The sequence below is a fragment of the Ahaetulla prasina genome, chromosome 10, assembly GCF_028640845.1.
Source record: "Ahaetulla prasina isolate Xishuangbanna chromosome 10, ASM2864084v1, whole genome shotgun sequence".
NCBI lineage: Eukaryota > Metazoa > Chordata > Lepidosauria > Squamata > Colubridae > Ahaetulla > Ahaetulla prasina.
The window spans coordinates 25,200,342-25,226,356 of NC_080548.1; the positions used below are offsets into that span (position 1 = coordinate 25,200,342).

Consider the following 26,015-nt stretch of genomic DNA (forward strand, 5'->3'; position numbering starts at 1 on the left):
TTCTTCCAAATTGGCAGAGGAAGAAAACACTCCAGATAGTGAACTCCAGTACCTATTGGCTCCAGACATCCCACCTATTGGAGAAGAATGCTGGGAATTGTAGTTCAGCAACATCTCAGGGAACACATTAGATCGAACCTTCAATTTCTGATCTGTAGGGCTGTGCAATAACTCTTGTATGAATCTGTCTCCCTTCCTCCAAAACCAGTCATTCCAACCCTCCGCATGTTATTGTCAGGTTGTCACGTTTGATCAGGGTGTTTATTTTTTTGTCTTTTCTTTCTCTCTCTTTTTTTAAAAAAGTTGAACGGAGGAGGCGGGACAAGATCAACAACTGGATTGTACAGCTGTCAAAAATCATTCCAGACTGCAATACAGACAACACCAAGACAGGAGCGGTGAGGGCGGTTACCAGGGGTGGGTGGGTGGGTGGAGGTGGAGATGTTACACTTCTCTCATGAGATCTCCCAGGTCACCCTTCCGTGGTTCCAGCAGACATTCCCTGATTATTGTTTCTTCCAGATGATTTTTCCTTGTTGGTTATCTTGTGTTAAATTGCTTTGGATAATTTACAGCCTCATTGGCCTGCCTATAGATGGCATAATTGTGGAATAATTGAAGCCACAAGTACAGGAGAAACTCAAAAAATTAGAATATCGTGCAAAAGTTCATTTATTTCAGTAATGCAACTTAAAAGGTGAAACTAATATATGAGATAGACTCATTACATGCAAAGTGAGATAGTTCACGCCTTGATTTGTCATAATTTTGATGATTATGGCTGACAGCTCATGAAGTTCCTCAAAGTTCCATTTTATTAGAGATGTCATATTGGCACATCTGGAGGAAACCCGCATCTGAAAGCCTCCAGGTTTTCCCCACCCAAATAAAAGTCCAAGTCCCTGCCCAGCACCCACATGTCCATCATTTGGTCCAATCAAAACACTGTCCCAACTGGAGATGCCTCCCACTTCCAGCCTTCCAGGTGCAGGGCAAGATGTCCTTGACTCCCTGAGAAAGGAATGTTGTTATGATTGTATATCGCCCGTGCTCCATCCAATCTCCCCCTCCCAGTTTCCCACAGTAGTAAATGTGGCAAGTCTGAAGAGCCAACACAAAAGATGGCTTCCTATAGATAGGCAGGCCACCTACACTTAGCCCATCTCAAAATCCTCACTTGACACACCCACACCTGAAGCCCTTATAAACAGAACAACCCTGGAACACACATCCCTTAAACTCCGCTGAAGATACCTAGCCTGGTAACGAAATGTTTGGAAACCAACCCACAAGCTTGGAGATCATATCTTTACCCTCGCTCCCCTATTGGACCTATCCCTGTGTCGTGTCCCACTCCTCCGCTGACGGTCGGGTCAGGGAAATCCGAATCAGGCTTGCCTCTGCAGCTCTGCCCAAAGTCCTAGCAAAGTCCTCAGAGCAGGCAGGAGACCAGTAAGTGACTTCAGCAAGATAAGTTCGACTTTGCCTGACTCAGAGACTGCCAGAAAGCAGATCCTTTATATAGGCCATGGGGTGTGGCTCCATGACTCAGCACTCATTAAGGCCTGCCCCTCCCTTCCTTCTGTTGCCTCCGCCTATCCAGTCTTCTGATGCGAGGGTCACTCCAATCAGCAGTTGTTGGAAGTAAACTTTCCTCAGGCTCACATGCTGTGGAGGAGGGGCTGCTCCGTTTGCCTGGGCATGGAGCCAGGGCTGGGGCCGGGGGATGCTCCCTCCTCTGCAGCCTGCTTGGGCATGGAGCCAGGGCTGGGACCAGGAGGTGCCCTCTCCTCTGCAGCTTGTCTGGGCATGGAGCCAGGACTGGGGCCGGGAGGCATACATTCCTCCGTGTTCGGGAGCAGATAAGCAGACCCCGGCTGCGGTGAGAGCGGACAAGACACAACACCCTGACTTTTCAGCAGGCAGCCTGTCTATTCACTAATTCCAGCGATGGTAGCAATGGGAATCGCTTTTGCAGGCTTCTGAAATAGCTTATCGGTTAGTTGAAAGGCTGAGGTCCCACTTATTTTCCCGGCTCTGCTTATCACGTACTCGGTATTTGAGCCTCTGGTGGCTCAGCAGACTAAGTCTGTTATTAACACAGCTGCTTGCAATCACTGCAAGTTCAAGTCCCACCAGGCCCAAGGTTGACTCAGCCTTCCATCCTTTATAAGGTAGGTAAAATGAGAACGCAGATTGTTGGGGGCAATAAAGTTGACTTTGTATATAATATACAAATGGATGAAGTCTATTGCTTAACACGTAAGCCGCCCTGAGTCTTCGGAGAAGGGCGGGATATAAATTTTTTTTTAAAAAAAAAGTATGGCTAGTCTAGCAAAGAGAAGGATCAGGGGTGACATGATCGCAGTGTTCCAGTATTTGAGGGGCTGCCACAGAGAGGAGGAGGGTCAAGCTATTTTCCAAAGTACCCCATGGCCAAGGAATAATGGATGGAAGTTGATCGAGGAGAGAGATTCAACCTTAGAAGTAAAGAGAAACTTTCTGACAGTGACAGCAATCAACCGATGGAACAGAAGTTGCCTTCGGAAGTTGTGGGAGCTTCATCACTGGAGGCTTTCAAGACTGACATTTGTCCAAAATGGTGTAGGATCTCTGATTTGGGCGCGGGGGTGGGGATGGTGTTGGACTAGATAACTTACAAGGTCCCTTCCAACTCCGTTAATCTGTATCCATCTCTGTTGGGGATCTTGATGGGGGATAGATAATTTCATCCAATACAGCAGAACAGGGGTCTCCAACCTCGGCAACGTTAAGCCTGGCGGACTTCAACTCCCAGAATTCCACAGCCAGCAAAGCTGGCTGTGGAATTCTGGGAGTTGAAGTCCGCCAGGCTTAACGTTGCCGAGGTTGGAGACCCCTGCGGTAGAAGGAGGAATAATGCAAATGAGCTGTTTTCGTTCCTACATTTGCATTACCTGCAGAGTCATAATTGAGACTTCCTGCTTGAAGAGTTCCATAGATTTGCAGACGCTTATTCCTTAGCGATTTCTCCTTAGCTGAGGACAAGCCCACAAGAAACCTCTTTTCCACTTGAGAAATCCTGAAGCTGTGGCCGTTAGTTAGCCAGTTTGGCCTAAACTCAAGAAGTTAAGCGGCTCGGACCTCATTAGTATTCAAATGGGAAGCTACCAGGTTCGTAAATAGGTCCTAAAGCTCTAGGAAGTCAGGGGTTGTGGAAACAATTTCAACCATCTTGAAGGGGCGATGAACGATGTTTTTGTTGCTCTCAAGAACGACACAAAGACGTCGCCAGGCATTGAGGTTGACTCAAAACAGATGGAAAAAGGCCCCTAATGCTTACTTTTTGCCTATAACGGCCAACTCCATAAATTGCGATGAATCTCAATACGTCTCAATAAATTGAGACGATTTTAGCCGGCCACAAATAAATAAAAACGTCCCACCCTACAAACAGAGCCAGCTAATCCTGGGAGGTTTGAAGGCGAAAGGTCGGCAGTTCAACGGTTCGAATCCCTAGGGCCGCATAACGGCGTGAGCTCCCGCTACCTTGTCCCAGCTTCTGCCAACCTAGCAGTTCGAAAGCACCGTAAAAAATGCAAGTAGATGGTTGCGCAATATTGGAAGAAAGAAGATTTACCTACAATGGAAGAATGGACACTTAAAGTATCGAACTTAGCAGAAATGGCTAAAATTTCTGCGTATTTGAAAGACTATTCTCAAGAAAGATACATATTGGAATGGAGAAGCTGGATTGACCATATTCAAAATAAGTATCAGACTAAAAAGTATCAAATAGCTTATGAGTGAATCTAGGAATTGTATTATATTAATGTATTAGTTTAAATGGGAAAGGGGAGTCAAGGGTGCAAAAGGAGAGGAGAAACTATGGGTTATGATTTTTGTTGTATTTTAGTTTATGATTGTTATTTTATACCCTGTATTTTGTTCTGGGAAGTCTCGGGGGGGGGGGAAAGGGGAAGGAAGGGGGCGGGGGGTAGACGGGGGGGAATAATTGTTAAAAATTCTTTTTTTGTAAAACTTTTTCAATTAAAAAAAATGCAAAAATAGGGACCACCTTTGGTGGGAAGGTAACAGTGTTCCATGTGCCTTTGGCGTTGAGTCATGCCGGCCACATGACCACGGAGACATCTTCGGACAGCGCTGGCTCTTCGGCTTTGAAACGGAGATGAGTACCGCCCCCTAGAGTCAGCAATGACTAGCACATATGTGCGAGGGGAACTTTTACCTTTAAAGGAGGAAGGACCTTCGAGAAGCCCAGTGATTTTGGGAGATCCTTCCCACCATCCAAGGTGAGGCAGAGCAGGAAGCCGAGTGGCGGAGCTGGTCCTTGTTTCTCTCTTCCAGAGCAAAGGAGGCATCTTGTCCAAAGCCTGCGACTACATCCGGGAGCTGCGCCAGACGAACCAACGTATGCAGGAGACGTTCAAGGAAGCCGAGAGGCTTCAGATGGACAATGAATTGCTACGGCAACAGGTAGCTCAGCCCACATTCCTCCTCTCTCGCTTTGGGTTTGGGATTGTGGCCGGCTATTAAGCCGAGTACGGGTAGTCCTCAACCTACACGACCGCAAACGGAGCCCGCAGTTGTCTGTCGTTAAGCGAAACGTTGGTTGACCGCTTCGCCCCATCTTGCAACGGTTCTTAAATGAATCACTGCAGCTGTTAAATGAATAACAACGGTTGTTAAGTGGATCTGGCTTCCCCTGGGACTTGGCCTGTCAGAAGGTCGCAAAAGGGAATCACGTGACCCGTGGACACTGCAACTGTCATAAATATGAGTCGGTTGCCAAGGATCTGAACTTTGATCACATGATTATGGGGATCCTGCAAAGGTCGTAACCAGTGGTGGGATTCAGCCAGTTCGCACCACTTCGGGAGAACCGGTTGTTAACTTTCTGAGCAGTTTGTGAACTGGTTGTTGGAAGAAATCATTAGGGCAGAGAACCGGTTGTTAAATTATTTAAATCCCACCACTGGTCGTAACTGTGAAAAACGGCCATAAGTCACTGTTCTTTCAGTGCCATTGTAACTTTGATCAGTCACTAAGTGAACTGTTGTAAGTCGAGGACTACCTATGGCCATAGTAGCGGTGCAGAAATCGGGATGTCCTGCTTCAGGGAACTCTTCCATGTCACACGGCCTTGGAGCAAATCTGTAAGTGCGACCTAGTAGAATTTTCAGCTATTATAAACGTTATCTCAGAAAAAAGAGAAGATGGACAGTTTATATGTTTCCATGTATCATATAAACCAGGGGTCTCCAACCTTGGTCCCTTTAAGACTTGTGGACAACTCCCAGAGGGGAGGGACTCTGGGAGTTGAAGTCCACAAATCTTAAAGGGACCAAGGTTAGAGACCCCTGATATAAACAGAGTAAAGTCCCTTTGCTTTCAAAAAATGTGTGTATGTTTGCACGCACATGTGCATACCAGGTTTCGGCCAGTTTCGGGTGAAAAACATCCCTAAAAACAAATGGACTTGCTTTATGACACAGTGTCTGTTTTACAGCTATCACAAAAACAGTTAACAAAAATCCAGACATCTAGTTTTGGTTGCCATGATAGAAAAAAGATGTTGAGACTGTAGAAAGAGTTCAGAGAAGAGCAACAAAGTTGATTAGGAGACTGGAGGCTAAAACATACAAAGAACGGTTGCTAGAATTGGGTATGGATAGTTTGATGAAAAGAAGGACTAGGGGAGACATGATAGCGGTGTTCCGATATCTCAGGGGCTGCCACAAAGAAGAGGGAGTCAAGCTATTCTCCAAAGCACCTGAAGACAGGAGAAGAAACAATGGGTGGAAACTAATCAAGGAGAGAAGCAACCTAGAACTAAGGAGAAATTTCCTGACAGTTAGAACAATTAATAAGTAGAACAACTTGCCTCCAGAAGTTGTAAATGCTCCAACACTGGAAATTTTTAAGAAAATGTTGGATAGCCATTTGTCTGAAATAGTATAGGGTCTCTTGCTCGAGCAAAGGGGTTGGATTAGAAGACCTCCAAGGTCCCTTCCAAGTCTGTTATTCTGACTCGGTTCCGTGAGTCCCCCAACTGTCGTGACGTACGACGGGAAATTCCCAGGATCCACTATGGCAGGGGTCACCAACCTTTCAGATCTCAGGGACCACTAAATTCGTAATTTTAAATCCCGTGGACCACTAATATGAATTGTTTAAGAAGAGAAATAGTATTTAGTGCTATATAAAAAATGCAAATAATTTTTCTGCGGGCCACCAGTTGGTGACCGCTGCACTACAGTCATAAATCAAGGTCTGCCTCTACTTTTTCCGCAGCAAACCCCAGTTTCATTTCCTTAACTCTTGCCTCCGCTTTTCCCCAGTTTTTGATAAACGTCTCCCTTTCTCCTCCTCCTCCACTTATTTCCCCCCCCCAACCCGCTTCAACAGATTGAGCAGATGAAGAACGAAAACACCCTTTTGAGAGCACAGCTTCAACAACACGGAATTGAAATGGTGGGCGACACCCCGGGGCAGTAGCCCCCTTTTCTTCGCCTCTGCCTCCATGCCGAATCTCAGCCTCCCAATTCTTCTGGGCTTGTGGTTATTTTGTTTTTGTTTTTTGTTTTATATATATATATATATATATATATATATATATATATATATAAACCGAATCCTCTCCTCCCGACAACAATGATACAGCGAAACCGTCGCCTCTGGATGAACCTTGCCTCTTTGCTTTGCGTTTGAAGACGGGGGCAGGAGGGAGGAGGTACAGAGGAGACTTGGGGTGGGGTGGGGCCTTTTCTACCCCCATACCTTGCTACTGCCCTGAAAGGTTGGCGCCTGGCTTTTTTCCCACCAGGTGCATCCTTGTTCCCTCCATCCTTCTGCCTTCCCTCCCTGCCTTTATTTCTTTCCCTTCCCGGGATGTGTTAAGATTCAACAGACAAAAATCCTGCAATTTTCTTTTTTTTTTACAATAGTTTTTTTTAACACGGGTTCACTGACTTCTGTCACCCTTTTTCCTGGGTGGGAACTAGGGGCGGGGCGGGGTGGGGGGGAAGTGCACACCTTTCCTTGAGCTTGGCTGTTTTAAAAGGAAAAAAAAAACGGCTGGATTTTTTTTTTTTTTATTTTCTTTCTTGTCTCTTCTGTACGTTTTTGGCATCTTGCTTCTTGGGGGATTGGGGAGGATTGGGGTGGGGAGGCTGTTTTGTTTGGGCACGGCTACTGATCTGTCCCCCTCCACAGTCCAGGAGACACGAGCGATGACTTAATTAGCCGGCAACTATCAGCTCTGGCAGCAAACTAGCGAGCGTCTGCCAAGTGTCTCTGCTATCTCTCTTGATGCCGATGAGTCAGCCAGGAAACCAGGAACAAACAGGACTTCAGCCCTAATTCTCCCTCTAAGCAGTTGATTTGCTTGCCACGAAGTGGTATAGCAGCCCTTGCTGCTTTTATATCCTGTGGGGTGTGGCTCCATGACTCAGCACTTCCTAGGCCTGCCCCACCCCTGCTTCTGTTGTTCCCGCCTCTCCTGCCTACGAAACCTAGGGTCCAGCCAGGCCTGATTGCCATCAGCCGGGTCTGGAAGCGTGGCCTGGGGGTGGGGAGAGTCAGGGGATGGAGGCCTCGTTATCTCCTCCACTTGGCCTGCCTCTGGCTCCTGGAGCTGAGCCAGGGAAGCCGGTGCTCCAGAAGTAAGTCCTGATAGCCCTTCCCCCTCACTTTCCGAGTCACTTTCTGGCAGAGGGCCTGGTTTCGGGGGAGCGCAGACACAACAGCTACAGCCCAAGAGCCTCTCGGCGTCACAGGTACGTCTGGTGAAACGGATGAAACTACAGCGGGTCAGGTTGACATACACACACACACATACACACACGAATTAGCCAGTTCATTTGAACACGGCCTGCAGACAGGGAGCGCACGGCCGAAATGGGAAACAGCCTTATGCAGGAAAAGTGGAGGGGGGTGGGAAGAAACTTTTGCATTTGCGGGCAACCTGCCTGCATTTTTTTTTTTTTATATCCTGAGCAGAATTCTCTCTTGGTTTCTGGGGACTTGCAAATCAAACCAAACGGGATTTTTAGCTGCATTTTGTCACGAGCTTGATGCCAAATTTCTGGCTTTTTTTTTTTCCCTCCGTCCTCTTAAAACTCAAGTCACCCCAGTTCTTCGAATCATTGTCTGACGTTCTTTACTTTCCCATTGTTTTAAGGCACTGGCCAGAACCATCCTAAAAGTTCACCCTTCCCTTCCTTGTCTCTGTCTCTCTTCCCTCCCCCCCACTCTTTCTTGTAAGTAATCTTTATTTTATTAGTTTAAAAGCGCGTTTGTATAGAGGTACGGTGTTTGTATGATAGCTGAAACCCAGGTCGTTAGGAAAGGCAATAGTGGTGGGTCGAATGACAACAAGGGTTGCTTTTTTTGTGTGTGCGTGTGTTTTTTGATATTATATAATTTTTTAATTAAAACTTCAGCAGTGTTTTAGGATTTCAGGTTTAAAAAAGAAAAAAAAAATCAGGAGATGAGGTTTTTCTTTTTAAAAAAAAAAGAAATCTCTATTTTGTGCCCTTCCCTTCTACCCACTTCTGAACAGAATTTTTTTTTTTAAATAAAAAAAAAACCGAACAAACAATAAATGGTTCCTAAAATGGTAAAATACTATTGTAACAGCAAGTAATGTAGACCTGATTTTTTTTTTTATATCCTGAGCAGAATTCTCTCTTGGTTTCTGGGGACTTGCAAATCAAACCAAACGGGATTTTTAGCTGCATTTTGTCACGAGCTTGATGCCAAATTTCTGGCTTTTTTTTTTTCCCTCCGTCCTCTTAAAACTCAAGTCACCCCAGTTCTTCGAATCATTGTCTGACGTTCTTTACTTTCCCATTGTTTTAAGGCACTGGCCAGAACCATCCTAAAGTTCACCTTCCTTCCTTGTCTCTGTCTCTCTTCCCTCCCCCCCACTCTTTCTTGTAAGTAATCTTTATTTTATTAGTTTAAAAGCGCGTTTGTATAGAGGTACGGTGTTTGTATGATAGCTGAAACCCAGGTCGTTAGGAAAGGCAATAGTGGTGGGTCGAATGACAACAAGGGTTGCTTTTTTTGTGTGTGCGTGTGTTTTTTGATATTATATAATTTTTTAATTAAAACTTCAGCAGTGTTTTAGGATTTCAGGTTTAAAAAAGAAAAAAAAAATCAGGAGATGAGGTTTTTCTTTTAAAAAAAAAAAGAAATCTCTATTTTGTGCCCTTCCCTTCTACCCACTTCTGAACAGAATTTTTTTTTTTAAATAAAAAAAAAACCGAACAAACAATAAATGGTTCCTAAAATGGTAAAATACTATTGTAACAGCAAGTAATGTAGACCTGATTTTTTTTTTTGTAAAAAAAAAAAGAGGTATCTATATATACCAATCACCCGCCCTTCCCTAAAAAAAAAAAAAAAAGTGGGTGGGGCTGGAAATCTTAAAGTTGCAACTGAATTTGTGGTCACAATTTGTACTGTTTGATCCTGTAGACATCCCCGTCAATAGGACAAGGAAAAAAAAAACCAAAGCAAAATCGAGCAGAAAAAAAGCATATGGTATATATACAGTAGTGGCCCAAATTGTGGAAACCTTTTGGGAAAAGTGTATTTTCTAAAGCTAGCTAATAACACCACTGTTTTTTGGAGTGGTACCATAAAATTATATATCAATGGAAAGATGATTGAATCAAGAATGTAATGCAATAACTTTTATGGAGGATTTGCTATTAGAATAGCAGTTACAGTATAAAGAAGAAAAGTGAAACGTGTAGAAAAAATGAGATATACAAAAATTATCACCATAGAAAAAATGAGATATAGAAAAATGATCATCGTGTTAGTTAATACTCAGCTGGGTAACCTTTAGCATGAATTAGGGCCTTACAACGTCTTCCCATGGAGTGAAAGACTTATTTCGTTCTGCAGCTGTTATAATGTGAAACCAAGATTTAATGATTGCTTCTATTAACTGGGCTTTGTTGCTGGTTCACTTCTGACTAACAAGTTTCTTTAGTCGGCTCCGTAGATTTTCAATTGGGTGAAGGTCTGGGCTATTCCCAGGCGATTCCAGCAGTGGAATAGGATTATCTTGAAACTCCCCCCCCAAAAAAGTGGTGTTATTAGCCATCAAACCTCAAAAATACACTTTTCCCAAAAGCTTTCCACAATGTTGGCCACTACTGTAATATATATGTGTGTGTGTGTATATATATATATATATATAAAGATTAAGGAGTTGGCTTGCAGAGTTTGTTGCAAAGTAGGAAATAATTCTGTTTATATATAAAGAAAAAAAAATCCTGCACAGAAAAAAAAAACCTGCTATCGAATCATTTTGTGGTTCAGCATTTCCTTGGGGTTGGTTACGAGGGTGGAATGAAATGACTGCGGTGATTCACTTAACGACGGTGGCAAGAAAGGTCATGAAATGGGGCAAAACTCACTTAACGCGGTTGCTAAGTGAATCAGGCTTCCCCATCGACTTTGCTTTTGTCAGAAGGTCGCAAAAAGGGGATCGCAAGACTCCGCGACAAAGTACAACCGTCATAAACATGAACTGGTTGCCAAATATCCAAATTCTGATCACATGATCAGAATAATATAATAATGATCGTCAGCACAAAAATGTTCATGAAGTCATTTTTTTTTCCCAGCACTGCTGTAACTTTGAACGGTCACTAATGGATGGTTGTAAATTGAGGACTATCTGTACGGCCTAACAAGACAGCTGCGTTTGATTTAAACCCTATAGATCAGGGATGTCCAAACTGGGCCCCTTGAAGAGCGGTGGACTTCAACTCCCAGAATTCCCCAGCCAGCAACTTGCTCATATTTATAGCTCATGCTGGCTGGCGAATTGTGGGAGTTGGAGTCCACCGCTCTTCAAGGGGCCATGTTTGGACACCCCTGCTATAGATAGACGTGGAACATCACCAGTACACAATGAAGCACTTATTATTCTCTATTATTTATTAGGCTCAGCGTTAGGTTTACATTCTCCCTTTCATTCGGAGCTCAAGCCGATGTATATAACCATCTCACTGTTTTCCCCACCACTGTAGTTCCGTGATAGCAATCCATTTTGCTGGCTGAAGATGGAATAGTTTTCCTTTTCCAGTCCAATACCATTATGCCACATTGGATCTTGGGCTTAGGGCAGGGTTGTCAAACTCGAGGCCTGAGGGCTGGATCTGGCCCACAGAGTCCTTAGATCTGGCTCGTGGGGCTGCCGCAGAAACAGAGAAGGACAGGCCTGTGGTGCCTCTGCCAGGGAAAACAATGCTCGGGCGGGCAGAGGGCTCCGTTTTAGCTGGCAGAGGGCTGCAGGAGGCCATCGCAGCTGAAAACGGCTCATGAGGGCCGTGGGCGGCACTCCCCAGCTCCGTTTTTGCTGGCAGAGGGTTGCAGGAGGCCGTCCCAACCGAAACTGAGCTTGCAAGCCCATTTTCGCTGGCAGAACGCTTGGATATCTCCAGGCCTGAGGAGGGGGGTGGGTTCAGCCGGTACCTTGTTCCGGGGTCCATGAAGGGGAATTTTTTTTTTAAAAAATTGTTTTACAAAACTAATTTTTTAATGATATTGGAGATATACTTCATACTCTATATTTTGTGTCTATAGTAAAACCACCTCGCAGCCTTGTTTTGACATCACCTTTATTAATCTGAAACTCGGCGAACAGTGATTCGTAATTTACTGAATTTGGATGTCCATGTGGATGTCACACACTTCATTTGTGTGGAAATGGTCTCCCGGTCTCTGCTGCGCATGCGCGGGGGCGTCTGGGGGGGCGCATGCATGCAGGGGGGGGACATATTAGTCTTGTTCCAGCACTTAATAATCTTCTCGGCCCTGGCTATCACAGGCGCCAAGGCCAAATAAACTTGATGTGGCCCTCAATGAAATTAAGAGTTTTACACCCCTGGCTTACGGGAGAGGAACTGACACAGAATTACCCAGTTGAGCAGCTGCGATTGAGAGAGGACTACAACCTGGGTCTTCCCAATCCTAGTCCAGCACCTTCACCACTACCTCACCCTCAAGTTCTTGGGGCAGCAGGTGGGTGGGTAAATGAGAGGAATTGTTCGAAAAATCACCCAGTGAATGTTTGTGGGTTATCGGTGGACTGGAACACGAGTTTGCCTTTTGTCAGTCCACTACCTTGGCTTCTGTATCAGTGATTCTAGCATTGCTTTGGGGCATCCTTCAATATTGGCTGTTGGGAGTATCAGAAGAAGCCTGAGAAGATGTGAAGTAAACGAGCTTTTAAGGAGAGAAGGGGGATTTATCGTGAAAAAATGGCTTTCTAAGGATGCTTAATTGAAACCAAAGTATTCCAAAACTGCAATGCCTTAGTTCCCACGTTCACTGCTTTGATCCTGCCCAACTAAGTTTAATGCTTACTATCAATCCAGATGGACAAAATTTGCCCACCCTGCCCCTTCAGAGTGGACATACACCATGCTCAGCCTGTTTTCTTACTCACTGTGTAATTTGCGAGTGTAGTGAAAATGTTGGTAATAATCTATGGAGATTCTCAGTCCTCCAGTTCATGGTTGTCGCAAAGGTGCTTTTTTTCAAGAGGCAACTGGACTTTCTGGTTTTTCTTTCTTCAGAGCTGAAGAAGCTTCTTGGATGAGAAGCGAAACGTCTCCAGAAAAAAACCCAGAAAGTCCAATTGCCTCTTGAAAAAGCACCTTTGGGACGTTGATGATAATCCAAGAAGAAATTTCAGGAAGGTCAATGCGGTAGAATGCCAGCTCTTAGCCTTTAAATACTACTAGGGACGTCCATGGAAGGGGGATGAAATTGGTGAAAGTCGCAAAGGTGGTTTTTCAAGTGGCAACTGGGCTTTTCTGATTTTTCTTTCAAGATGTTTCACTTCTCATCCAAGAAGAAGAGCTGAAGAAGCTTCTTGGCTGAGAAGCGAAACGTCTTCCAAAAAAAAAGCCAGTTGCCCCTTGTAAAAACACCTTTGTTTGGGACAACCATGACCATGACCTTGAGAATTGCCATAGACAAGATGGGGGAATGAATGTCAAGATGGCGGCCCTTTTGAAGGTGGACATTCCAAAGGGGTGGGGCTTGCAACCCAACCTTCCATCCACCATCTTGATTACGACTACCCCTTCCGTGCAGGTGAGCCCCAAGCGCGATCCCAGTGAATAATAACTAGGTTCTTGCAAGATCTGTAGCATCAATTTAAATTCTGGTACATTTGACCTTGAAGGCTCTGCCAAACTTGAAATTCTGAGTACATGTGTTCCTCCAGTGATTGCACACATTATAATGAAGGGCTTAATTTTGTGTGAGCTGCTTTGTTCTTTTGATTGAAGTGGCACAAAAGCACTTAAGAAGAAACATCTTCTAAAGCACGACGTGACCCTCCAGATCTTACAGCTGTGACCTTTCCTTTCCAGTAGACATGCTTGGAGATGGAGAGCTTTTGAGACGATCACATATTATTCCTCCCCGTTCTAAAAGTTCAGTGGTTTCTATCAGGCTAGAGTTTGCATTGCAATATATTGAATGCTTGGCTTTTGCCGTAACCACCAGATACGCTGTAGCTTTACCTTCAAAAATCAGGGGGAACAGTATCCCCTGTACTCTCACCAGTGGTGGGTTGCTACCGGTTCGGACAAACCGGTAGTGGTCGCAGCAGGAGGCTCCAGCCACCCGCCCGGTGCAGAAACGTCGCGCACGAGAGAGAGCGGACGCACGCCCACAATCAAACCAGTAGCAATGGGTTTTCAAACCCACTACTGACTCCCACCTATCTCTGCTGCTAAAAAAAAAGACTGATTCAAATTGGAAAGCAGTCGGTTAGCTACCATTGGAAGTTATGACTTCTTAAAAACTACCTGCAATACAGTTAGAATGACGCAAACACCCAGTGGGTAAAACAGATTTTTTTAAAAAAAAATTATTTGCATTTATATCCTGCACTTCTCCGAAGACTCAGGGCGGCTTACAATGCGTTAAGCAATAGTCTTCATCCATTTGTATATTATATACAAAGTCAACTTATTGCCCCCAACAATCTGGGTCCTCATTTTACCTACCTTATAAAGGATGGAAGGCTGAGTCAACCTGAGCCAACCGCAGAAGTCACTTAATGATTGCTGTGTTAACAAGCACCACACACACAAAAAAAATGCTGGAAAAAAAAGTCAGGTCTCATCGTGCGCTGCCTCAATTTGTGACTGCAATTGTGATTCCAGGCTCAAATACGCTCAGAGGTGGAGGGCTATCTGTATTTAAAAACAATTTTTAACTAGTGCTGACTGTTTTTAACCTTTCTTAACTGGCACATAACAACTCTGTTCCCTGCCTTTTCTCCTAGAACAGTGATGGCTAACCATCTTGCCATCGCGTGCCAAGATCAGGGGGGTTGTGCGCACGCCCATGCTCACATCCATAATTCTATGTGCCCTGCCCCTGCCCCTGCGCATGCAAGCTCTCCTTGCTCCTGGCAAGCGATGGCACGTAGGCCTATTTTTTGCTCTCCCCAGCCTCCAGAGCCTTTCTAGGAGGGCAAAAACAGCCTTTCCCACCCATCCACCCACCCAGAGGCCCTCTGGAGGCCAGACCTCCCCAGACTCCTAGAAAGGCTCTGGAGGCTGGGGAAAGAGAAAAACAGGCCTTCCCCAGCAACCCCCGAGGTCCTCCGGAGGCAGGAAACAGCCTATTTCCCTACTTCTGGTGGGTCCAGAAGGTCCGAAAATCAGCTGGCTGGCACGCACATGCGTGCCGGAGCTGAGCTCGCGTGCCCACCGATATGGCTACATGTGCCACCTGTGGCACGTGTGTCATAGGTTCGCCATCGCGGTCCTAGAAAAATTTACTCCTAAAAGAAAATCCTGATGAACTTCTCACAGGTTTGACACCTAGTGACCAAGGAGTCTATGCGCTTCTCTGCTTTTAGCCACATTCAGTTCTTCCTTACTTCCTCTTTTATTACTTCGGGTGTCGAGGGACCACAACCAATGTATGAATCGACAGTGTATTCAGTACAGGTAGGCCTCCATTTACAACACTTGACTTAATGTCCCTTCAACGGCGCTTTGAAAAGTGACTTGCAGCCGTTTTTCACAATTATGACCCCTGCAGCATCCCCAGGGTTACGTGATTTACATTCAGCTGCTTGGAAAAAAAAACCGTCTCACATTTTTGACGGTTGCAGTGCGATTCCCCTTTTGCAACTTTCTGACAAGCCAAGTCCATGGAAAAACCAGATTCGCTTAACAACCATGATGCTAATTCAACAACTGCAGTGATTCACTTAACGAACATGCCAAGAAAAGTCATAAAATGGGAGAAAAATTCACTTAACCAACTTCTCACTTGCCAACATAAATTGCGATCATGTATTCATATACGGAAGGGACGCGGTGGCTCAGGGGCTAGGACGTTGAGCTTGTCGATCGAAAGGTCGGCAGCTCAGCGGTTCGAATCCCTCGTGCCGCGTAATGGGGTGAGCTCCCGTTCCTTGTCCCACCTTCTGCCAACCTAGCAGTTCGAAAGCACGTCAAAAATGCAAGTAGAGAAATAGGGACCACCTTTGGTGGGAAGGTAACAGCGTTCCGTGCGCCTTTGGCATTGAGTCATGCCGGCCACATGACCACGGAGACGTCTTCGGACAGCGCTGGCTCTTCGGCTTTGAAACGGAGATGAGCACCGCCCCCTAGAGTCAGCAACGACTAGCATGTATGTGCGAGGGGAACCTTTACCTTTACCTATTCATATACAGGAGGACTACTATATATGAATACATGTTTAGTATATTCAAGTAATTCAGGTTTTGGTGGGCTGAGTGTTTAAAAAGTTACTCACAGCAAAGGTCCATAAGAATTGCGGGGAGCTACTTCTGAAGACCCCGGGTTGTTTACAACCTGAAAGGTGCTGTGTTATCACACCTTTGTGAACATGGCTTTCCTTGACCACTTGCAAAAAAAGGCTTTGTGCTTTCTTTAAAACAACAACAACACTGTGAACTTTCTGATACATTTACAGGGGGTATGGCCAGCATGGGAAGGGAGCGGAGGTAAATGTTGTGTTTTGCCTGTAGTAATGTTGTCCTTGAGCTGCTCTGACCACAAGGTGACCATGCCTGCCTCACCCCCACCCAGCCAAGGACACCAGTGGTACCAGTTGCTTAAACGAACGGTGGTGCTGGGAGGCGCCTTGGCTAGCCTTCCTGTCGCCGGTTCATTTTTGTGCTCGGCGCCACCTGTAATCTGTGATCTTGGCTGTCCCTAAATGTGCCTCCAGTTGGGGAGGGTACAAGAGACGAGCAAGAGAGAGAGAGACACAGAGAGAGAGAGAGAGAGGTCAAAGAAGGTGATATTGCAAAGTTGCTGGATTGTTTGTGGATGGGGCTCCACAGTATTGTGTCCTCTGATCTGTATTTTGGACCAAAAGAGACTCTTGTACAAACTAGGAATTGCTGAGAAATTCAGATCAAGAAGGTGTATGTGTCTACCTACCAATATAGAAAGAGTGCAGAGAAGAGCAACAAAGATGATTAGAGGAACTGGAGGCTAAAACATATGAAGACTGGTTGCTGGAACTGGGTATGTCTAGTTTAATGAAAAGAAGGACTAGGGGTGACATGATAGCAGTGTTCCGATATCTCAGGGGCTGCCACAAAGAAGAGGGAGTCAAGCTATTCTCTAAAGCACCTGAAGGCAGGACAAGAAGCAATGGGTGGAAACTAATCAGGGAGAGAAGCAACCTAGAACTAGAGAAATTTCCTGACAGAACCATTAATCAGTGGAACAACTTGCCTCCAGAAGTTGTGAATGCTCCAACACTGGAAGTTTTTAAGGAGATTTTGGATAACCATTTGTCTGAAGTGGTGTAGGGTTTCCTGCCTAAGCAGGGGGTTGGACTGGTTATTCTAAATTCTAAATGCCTGCAAGAAGACTCTTTCCCCACAATGGAAAAAAGTTAAGAAGAAATGGGTTTTTGTTTTATTTATTTGCATTTATATCCCGCCCTTCTCCGAAGACTCAGGGTGGCTTACACTATGTTAGCAATAGTCTTCATCCATTTGTATATTATATAAAAGTCAACTTATTGCCCCCAACAATCTGGGTCCTCATTTTACCTACCTTATAAAGGATGGAAGGCTGAGTCAACCTTGGGCCTGGTGGGATTTGAACCTGCAGTAATTGCAAGCAGCTGTGTTAATAACAGATTGTCTTAGCAGTCTGAGCCACCAGAGGCCCTGAGCCACCAGAGGGTTGGTCAATGTCTATGGAGGTTCTCAGTCATCCAGGTCACAGTTGTCCCAAAGGTGTTTTTTCAAAAGGCAACTGGAGTTCTTTGATTTTCCTTGAAGATGTTTACTTCTCCTCCAAGAAAAAGAAGAAGAGGTAAAGAAGCTTCTTGGATGGGAAGGAAAACATCTTCAAGGAAACACAAAGTCCAGTTGACTTTTGAAAAAGCACCTTTGGGTTGGTAAATGACAAGGGTTGATAACTGGGTTTTGGGTTGCTTGGATGCTGTTGTACATGTTACAGTAGAATTCACTAGCACCTTGGTGGTTCCTACACCATCAAGTGCATCAAGAGCCACCCACAAATATGGAGCGAAGGCAAAAGATGGCATCCACATGAAAACATTTGTGAAATTATGAAAAGGTGCAAAAAATCAGCTAGTGCAACAAAGAAGGAAGAGGATTGACCTGTGTTTGGGGCAGGGTGGATTTGATTTAAATCGAGTCGATTTAAAAAGTAAAAAGGCTTGATTTAAATCGACTCGATTTAAATCATAATTTTTCCCCAACGATTTGGCTACTCATTTTACTGACATCGGAAGGATGGAAAGCTGAGTCATGTCAGGGAGGATCAAAGTGCCAGCAGTCGGCAGAATTAGCCTGCAGTACTGCATTCTAACCACTGCGCCACCACGGCTCTTAAAGGAATATAATACAGGTAGTCCTTGACTTACGATCACAATTGAGCCCTAAAATTTCTGTTGTTAAGTGAGACCGTTGTTAAGTGAGCCTTGCCCCATTGTACAACCTTTCTGGCCACAGTTATTAAGTGAATCACTGCAGTTCAGTTAGTAACATGGTGGTTAAGTGAAATCTGGCTTCCCCGTTGATTATGCTTGTCAGAAGGTTGCCAATGGTGATCATGTGACCCTGGAGCACTGCAACCGTCATAAATATGAGTCATTGGCCAAGGGTCTGAATTCTGATTACATGAACTTGGGGATGCTGCAGCGGTTGTAAGGGTGACAAGTGGTGATAAGTCACTTTTTTTCAGTGCCATTGCAACTTCAAAGCAGTCACTAAATGAACTGTTGTAAGTCAAGGATTAACTATAAAGCATATACACTTCTAGGTAAAGTGCCTTCAGTTTCCATTCCCAGTCTTCTGGCCTACAGAAATAATTAAGCCAACAATAACCTATTTCAGGGGACGCGGTGGCTCAGTAGCTAAGACGCTGAGCTTGTCAATCGGAAGGTCGGCAGTTCAGCGGTTCGAATCCCTAGTGCCGTGTAACAGGGTGAGCTCCCGTTCCTTGTCCCAGCTTCTGCCAACCTAGCAGTTCGAAAGCACGTAAAAAATGCAAGTAGAAAAATAGGGACCACCTTTGTTGGGAAGGGAACAGCGTTCTATGCGCCTTTGGGGTTTAGTCATGCCAGCCACATGACCATGGAGACGTCTTTGGACAGCGCTGGCTCTTCGGCTTTGAAACAGAGATGAGCACCGCCCCCTAGAGTCAGGAACAACTAGCACATATGTGCAAGGGGAACCTTTATCTTTAACTTAACCTATTTCTCCCACAGTGTAGCCCTATTATTTGACTGCCTCCTGAAAATCATTTGACACAAACACACAATTTTTCCTATAAAAGTTAAAAGCCATACTATAATCATCATCATCACTACCACCATCATCATCATAACTACACGGCTATGGATGAAACATGTAACTGTGATACCCATTGTCATCGGAGCACTTGGTACCATGCCCAAGAATTTTATAAGATACATCAACAAATTGAAGCTTCCTGTAATAACACCAGCGGAACTGCAAAAAAACTGTGCTACTTGGAACATCGTACATCTTAAGAAGGTACTTGGTTGATACCTAGGACGCTGGCAGCAACCCGTGTCAACCATTAGCACCAGTCAATGGTATTTGTGATGCATTTTTGAATGTTCAGTTGACTGAGTTTCATGTTTAATGAATAAAGATAATAATAATAGCAAAAAACTGCACTACTTGGAACATCGTACATCTTAAGAAGGTACTTGGTTGATACCTAGGACGCTGGCAGCAACCCGTGTCAATGGTATTTGTGATGCATTTTTGAATGTTCAGTTGACTGAGTTTCATGTTTAATGAATAAAGATAATAATAATAGCAAAAAACTGCGCTACTTGGAACATCGTACATCTTAAGAAGGTACTTGGTTGATACCTAGGACGCTGGCAGCAACCTGTGTCAACCATTAGCACCAATCAATGGTATTTGTGATGCATTTTTGAATGTTCAGTTGACTGAGTTTCATGTTTAATGAATAAAGATAATAATAGCAAAAAACTGCACTACTTGGAACATCGTACATCTTAAGAAGGTACTTGGTTGATACCTAGGATGCTGGCAGCAACCTGTATCAACCATTAGCACCAGTCAGTGATATTTGTGATGCCTTTTTGAACGTTCAGTTGACTGAGTTTCATGTTTAATGAATAAAGTAAATAATAATAATAATAATAGTGTGTTTGCTGGGCTGACCCACAGGTGGTTGCTTTTCTTTATTTGTTTTACCTTTACTTAAACAAATTAAACCTTCTGATTGCAAGGCAGACATTGCATTATTTTAAGCTTTTTTTTTTTTAATTGTCATTTGAGGTTTTTTTTCTGTAGAAAAGCTGACTCAAAATAGCTTGCACGAAAGATTAAGTCAATTATTCAGCAACTAAGTCACAAGTTAAGCAACCACATTTCACCCTCCTGAATTGTGCCAACTCAACCGTCGGAATTATCCTTAGAAAAATCACAAAGGTGGATGATAAAGCAGCTTTCATTCCAAAGTTTGCATGGAAGAAATCATACTTCACTTAAGATAGTTAATTAGTTTACTTTACTGATTAGCGCTTAGGCCATATCAAAGTGCAGAGTTCCAGACATAAATTATTAGTAAAATCTGATTTAAAAAAAACTGTTTAAAATGGAATTGGATAAAATACGATTTAAAATGAAATTGGACTAAAATATGATGTAAAGTGAAATTGGAATGAAATACAGTTTACGATGAAATTGGAATTTTAAAAAAACCAATGATTTAATATATGGATAAATAAAATATACTAAAATGATATTTTGGTATCGCCCCTACAATCTTCCCCAATCAGTCCCACATCTGCTGATCTCAGCCGAACCATTTTGCTCAAGTACTGTGCTGTGTTGAATGTGGTGGTCAGATTCTGGCCTGCATTTAAGATAAGTTGTTTTGATACTGGGGTCCCAATGGGTCATTTGTTTAGTACAGGGGTGTCAAACTTGATTTCATTGAGGGCTGCATCAGGGTTGTGCTTGACCTCTGGGGGCCAGAGTGGGCGTGGCCAGCTCAATGTGGCTTGTGTTGGCGCCTTTGGTGGCCTGAGCGCTCTGCCAGAAAAAACAGGCTCCAAAGCTCTGTTTTTGGCTGTGACGGCCTCCTGCAGCCCTCTGCCAGTGAAAACGGAGCACCAGAGGGGTGCCCACAGCCCTCCTGAGCTCTGTTTTCACTGGCAGAGGCACCGCAGGTCTGTCCTTTGCCTCACTGGCGAGATCTAAGCACCCAATGGGCCGGATCCCGGCCCCCGGGCCTTGAGTTTGACACCTCTGGTTTAGTACATAGACCAAGGTACCTGTCTCTCACCCTATTTGTCTTTAAGAGTCAACAGTGCCCCTTCCTAAAACATGCAGCTTGGTAAGAAAAATGGAAGCAGCAATGTTGAAAACGGGTTTCAAAGCGTTACTTACAATGCCGGCGCCACCCGAACAAAAGTTCCATACAGACTGAGTTCGCACAAACTGTGCTACTCCACAAAACACTAACCTGACTTACCCCATCAAGCAAATGTGGCTGCCAAGTTTGCAGCTGCTGTGTGTATGTGTTGTGTGAACACCACTAGAGCAGGGGTTTCCAATCTTGGCAACTTTAAGCCTGGTGGACTTCAACTCCCAGAATTCCCCAGCCAGCAAAGCTGGCTGGGGAATTCTGGGAGTTGAGGTCCTCCAGGCTTAAAATTGCCAAGGTTGGAGACCCCTGCACTAGAGTATGTTTCTATTCATGTTTGGCTGTACGTTGTCTGCTTAAACTCACCCATCTTTCCTCTCGACTGAGGGAATGTTGATCAAAATAATAATTTTAAAAAGGTTGCCACTCCTAATACAGAGGTACAGGTAGTACCTGCCTATCCCAGCGTAATGCTGTCCTATTTAGCTATGTTTTCGAGGCCGGGCGTATGCACGGAAGGCGCATTCATGAGCAAAGCACATGCATGGGTGGGCGGGCACATGCGTGGAAGGTACACGTGTGTGCGAAGCAAGCGTGCACGCATGGGGCGAACCAGTGGTAAGAATATGTGAAACCCACCATTGATCCTTATGGACTTCTTGCCTTCAGAAGTCTAGACTGAATTCTCATATTTTGAGGGTTTTGGGTTCCACATAAAATTATGGAACCCAAAACTCTCAAAGAAGGAGGAAGGTAAAAGAAAAAGGAAGTTTATCACCCTCCCCTATTAGGTATCTGGGCTTATGTGAGTGTTGATTGTTGGTTTAGGTGATTTTGATGTTCTTCTAATTTGCTTAGAACTTTGGTGTTTGGATTCCTGAATTTTTACAGTAATGAATTATTGTATTTCTGGGGATCAGGGAGAGGCACCGTTTCTTTTCGATAAATCAGTGATAAGTCAATAAAGAATGGGCACAATTCAGAGGTGGAACTGGTCCCATCATCCAGGAAACGGGAATCATATTGGTTTGTCCTCAGAGAAGAGGACTGCCTGGAATTGATGCATCCAAGGTCACTGATCCTGGACAGAGTGCATGGAAGGAAAGGTGTCCTGCCTGGCGCCTGTGGGTCTGTGCTTGGCCGCCAGAGAGGAGCCATGGGTCTGCTGGAAGCCAGCCAAACCCCATCTGGGATGCAAGCAGAATGGAGAAACAGCAAACAAATGGATTTGCTTGGTGCTCTGAACAAATAGATTCTCCGAAAAGGGAAAATCTTGTCAACTGCTCTCTGACTGGAAAGGGGGCTTCTGACATCACTCAGAGATCAGGAAAAGGGTGTTTTTTCTCCCCCCCGTAATACGCCCACTAGCTAGATTCATGCAAGCAAAATATGGATTCCTTGCTTGGGCAGAATTGAATTCAATCAGTACGATTTGAAAAGTATGGTTAATGCTTAAGACTATGAAGGTTGTTCTTTTGATGATAGATGATAGATAGGTAGAAGAGAAAGAAGATTGATGATAAATAGATACATAGATGATAGATACATAGAAGATAGATAGACAGACAGACAGACGATGATAGATAGATAGATAGATAGATAGATAGATAGATAGATAGATAGATAGATAGATAGATAGATAGATAAAAGAAGATTGAGGAAAAATAGATACATAGATGATAGATACATAGAAGATAGATAATAGATGATAGATAGATAGATAGATAGATAGATAGATAGATAGATAGATAGATAGATAGATAGATAGATAGATAGATAGATAGAAGATTGAGGAAAAATAGATACATAGATGATAGATACATAGAAGATAGATAATAGATGATAGATAGATAGATAGATAGATAGATAGATAGATAGATAGATAGATAGATAGATGGATGGATGGATGGATGGATGGATGGATGGATGGATGGATGGATGGATGGATAGATAGATAGATAGGAAAGAAGACTGAGGAAAAATAGATACATAGATGATAGATACATAGAAGATAGATAATAGATGATAGATAGATAGATAGATAGATAGATAGATAGATAGATAGATAGATAGATAGATAAAAGAAGATTGAGAAAAAATAGATACATAGATGATAGATACATAGAAGATAGATAATGGATGATAGATAGATAGATAGATAGATAGATAGATAGATAGATAGATAGATAGATAGATAGGAAAGAAGATTGAGGAAAAATAGATACATAGATGATAGATACATAGAAGATATAGATAGATAGATAGATAGATAGATAGATAGATAGATAGATAGATAGATAGATAGATAGAAGAAAGAAGATTGATCATAGATCCATAGAAGATACCATTTCCCCAAAAATAAGACCCTGTCTTATATTTTTTTGAACCCTGAAATAAGTGCTTGGCCTTATTGCCATGCGCTCAAAAGCCTGATTGGGCTTATTATCAGGGGATGTCTTATTTTTGGGGAAACAGGTTAGATGATAGATAGATGATGGATGGATGGATGGATGGATGGATGGATGGATGGATGGACAGACAGAGAGGGGGGGAGACAGAGAGAGTCTACTTTTTGTCCAGATTCTCAGAGAGGCATGCAGAGAAAACACTTTCTTCAATTTCTACCTATATCCACCCTGCCAGGTCAAAAGAATAGGGGTGGCCTCCCAGACAGAAAGACACCTAGTGAATTTTCACTGCAAAGGGTGAATTTTAGCTCAACTTTTCGAGGATTTAGTTCAGCAATGTAATCGCTATAATGCATTAGCGTCCATATGCTCTGTAAATCCACCCAGTTATGACTGGATTAATACTGAAGTAATCCACGAGAAAGCACTTTAGTTGAACACAGCCATACCATCCTGGTCATCTTTCTAGAGATGGAGGGAAGAAGGCAGTGTCACCTTCTCGGTCATGACATAATGATAAATAGGGCAGAGTTTGCATTAATTGTGCAGTGGTGTCTTGCCATATATGATGTCTTTGTAGCTCATACTTAGTGTCTATGGAGATTCTCGGTTATCTAGGTCATGGTTGTCCCAAAGGTGCTTTTTCAAGAGGCAACTAGACTTTCTGGTTTTTCTTTGAAGATGTTTTGCTTCTCATCCAAAAAAATTCTTCAGCTCAAGAGGCAACTGGACTTTTTGGTTTTTCTTTGAAGACGTTTCGCTTCTCATCCCAAGAAGCTCTGAGCTGAAGAAGCTTCTTGGGATGAGATGTGAAACGTCTTCAAAGTAAAACCAGAAAGTCCAGTTGCCTCTTGAAAAAACACCTTTTGGGACTCATACTCAATGCTTACATCCACCATCATTGCGTATTCAATGTGTTCCTATTTTATATATTAAAAACCTCTCATTTTGGATGAAGATGTTGATGTAAGCCAAATGGCATGAATCTGATACAACAGAAAGATAATAGGTTTAGGCAAATATGAAATAAGCATTTTTTAAAAGGTAAAAAATATATTAGGGTCTACTGGGAGAATTGATAGAAATTTTTGGCTCTTATTTTCAACAGCACAATATCTCTATTTGTAGGATCAGAGGTAAAGGATAACTCCAAGGGGATTTTTGTGTGAAAGATTTGCAAACATTGCAAGTTAATGTAATATTTTCTTCCAGAATCATAAATAAGCAACTGGTTCTTTGGGGTCTTGAATTTAGATTTGTTTAACATTAACTAAGGAGTTTCACCAAAAAAATAAACTTTAATTAGTACCATTAAACCTCAATGAGAAGTTTATCATTTTAATCTTGTTTTTGACAATTGTCTGATTTTCTTTGCACGATTGATTGAGATCGTTAGAGGTTTGCTACTTTCTGACACCAGACTTTTCAGAAATGAAATGTGTACTGTTAGAGGGAAGGGTAAAAGGGGAGTCAACAAACTATTTAAACTTTATTCCATATTTTAAAAAAAGAACAACATGTTGATCAGCTTTGAGTCGGGCATATATGATATGGTGAAAAAAAAATTAAAATCTTAGTTCATTGTTTGAAAATTATGTTTACATTAGGGCAGCCCACATATTTGAAGTCTGTAGGAGTATTAGTAATAAAAAGAAAAGAACTGGAACAATTCACAGAATCCAAAATTTAATAGTTTTCCTTTTATTTATGAAAATTATACAAGGAAAGTATTCAGTTGGATAAAAACTAAATGAGTGTTAAAATACTGTAAAAGCATTTGTATAAAAAATCCTAGAAATGACCCAAAAAGGGGCTTTTTTCCTGGTTTTATTTTCCTACATTTCGTTTGATTTTTTTTAAAAAAAAACCACAAAAATGTATTGTTACGTTGTATAATCTTTTTCTTCCTTTTGTTAGCTTATACTTTATAATAATATATTATTTAAAAAAGAAAACAAAATCAGAAACACACACAACAAATTTGAAGATATGGGAGATTTTTTTATTATTATTTTAAAAGGCATTAATTTTGTTATAGTGTAGCTTATTGCTATTTGTAGGGAAAATATAGCTGTTTGCTCCATTCTAATCCCAGGATAATTTAGATACAGTAGATCGTTTAGTAGAAATAACTACTAATATGATTCAACAATTTGACAAGGAAAGCAAATGAGCCTATGTCGGGGAAGTATTCACAAGTCATATTTCAGATCATAGAATAAAGTGATTATCATCCATCTTAATTCAGTTTGCACAGTTTAAAAGTTGTTGGGTTTTGCTTACAATACAATTCAGTGCTCTGGCTATCTTCTCAAAAATCAGATTGAGTACTGACAAGGTTAGGAAACTTACTGTACCCTCAAACCAAGTTCCACACTTGGTGACTGTATTTGCTTGTATTCACCTATTTTGTTCATTTTGTACATTTTGTGCATTTTTAACACAATTGTCTGTACCCATCCAATATGGCCATAAATGGACACACAGACCTTTTAATTTTAATTAATATATGTCTTGCTTCCTTTTCATAGCCATTTAAGAGAATGGATCAAGAATATTTTTAAAAGCCAAATTTAATGAACACTGTTAAAAGTTTAAATGTGTTTTCTTTTAATCTCTTCAACAGCTATAATTTTTTGAAGAAACTCTCCTC

General features: G+C 42.9%; 1 protein-coding gene across 1 annotated transcript in view; it reads left to right on the forward strand.

Moving 5' to 3' along the window:
• USF2 (upstream transcription factor 2, c-fos interacting) overlaps positions 1–8,625 on the forward strand; it is a 33,692-nt gene extending 25,067 nt beyond the window's left edge. Inside the window, exons 8-10 of the mRNA XM_058195469.1 lie at positions 304–398; positions 4,348–4,476; positions 6,409–8,625. Of these exons, the coding sequence (XP_058051452.1) occupies positions 304–398; positions 4,348–4,476; positions 6,409–6,498 (314 nt within the window). The 3' untranslated portion in view covers positions 6,499–8,625. The remainder of the gene's footprint in view (positions 1–303; positions 399–4,347; positions 4,477–6,408) is intronic.
• The last annotated feature ends 17,390 nt before the right edge of the window (positions 8,626–26,015 follow it).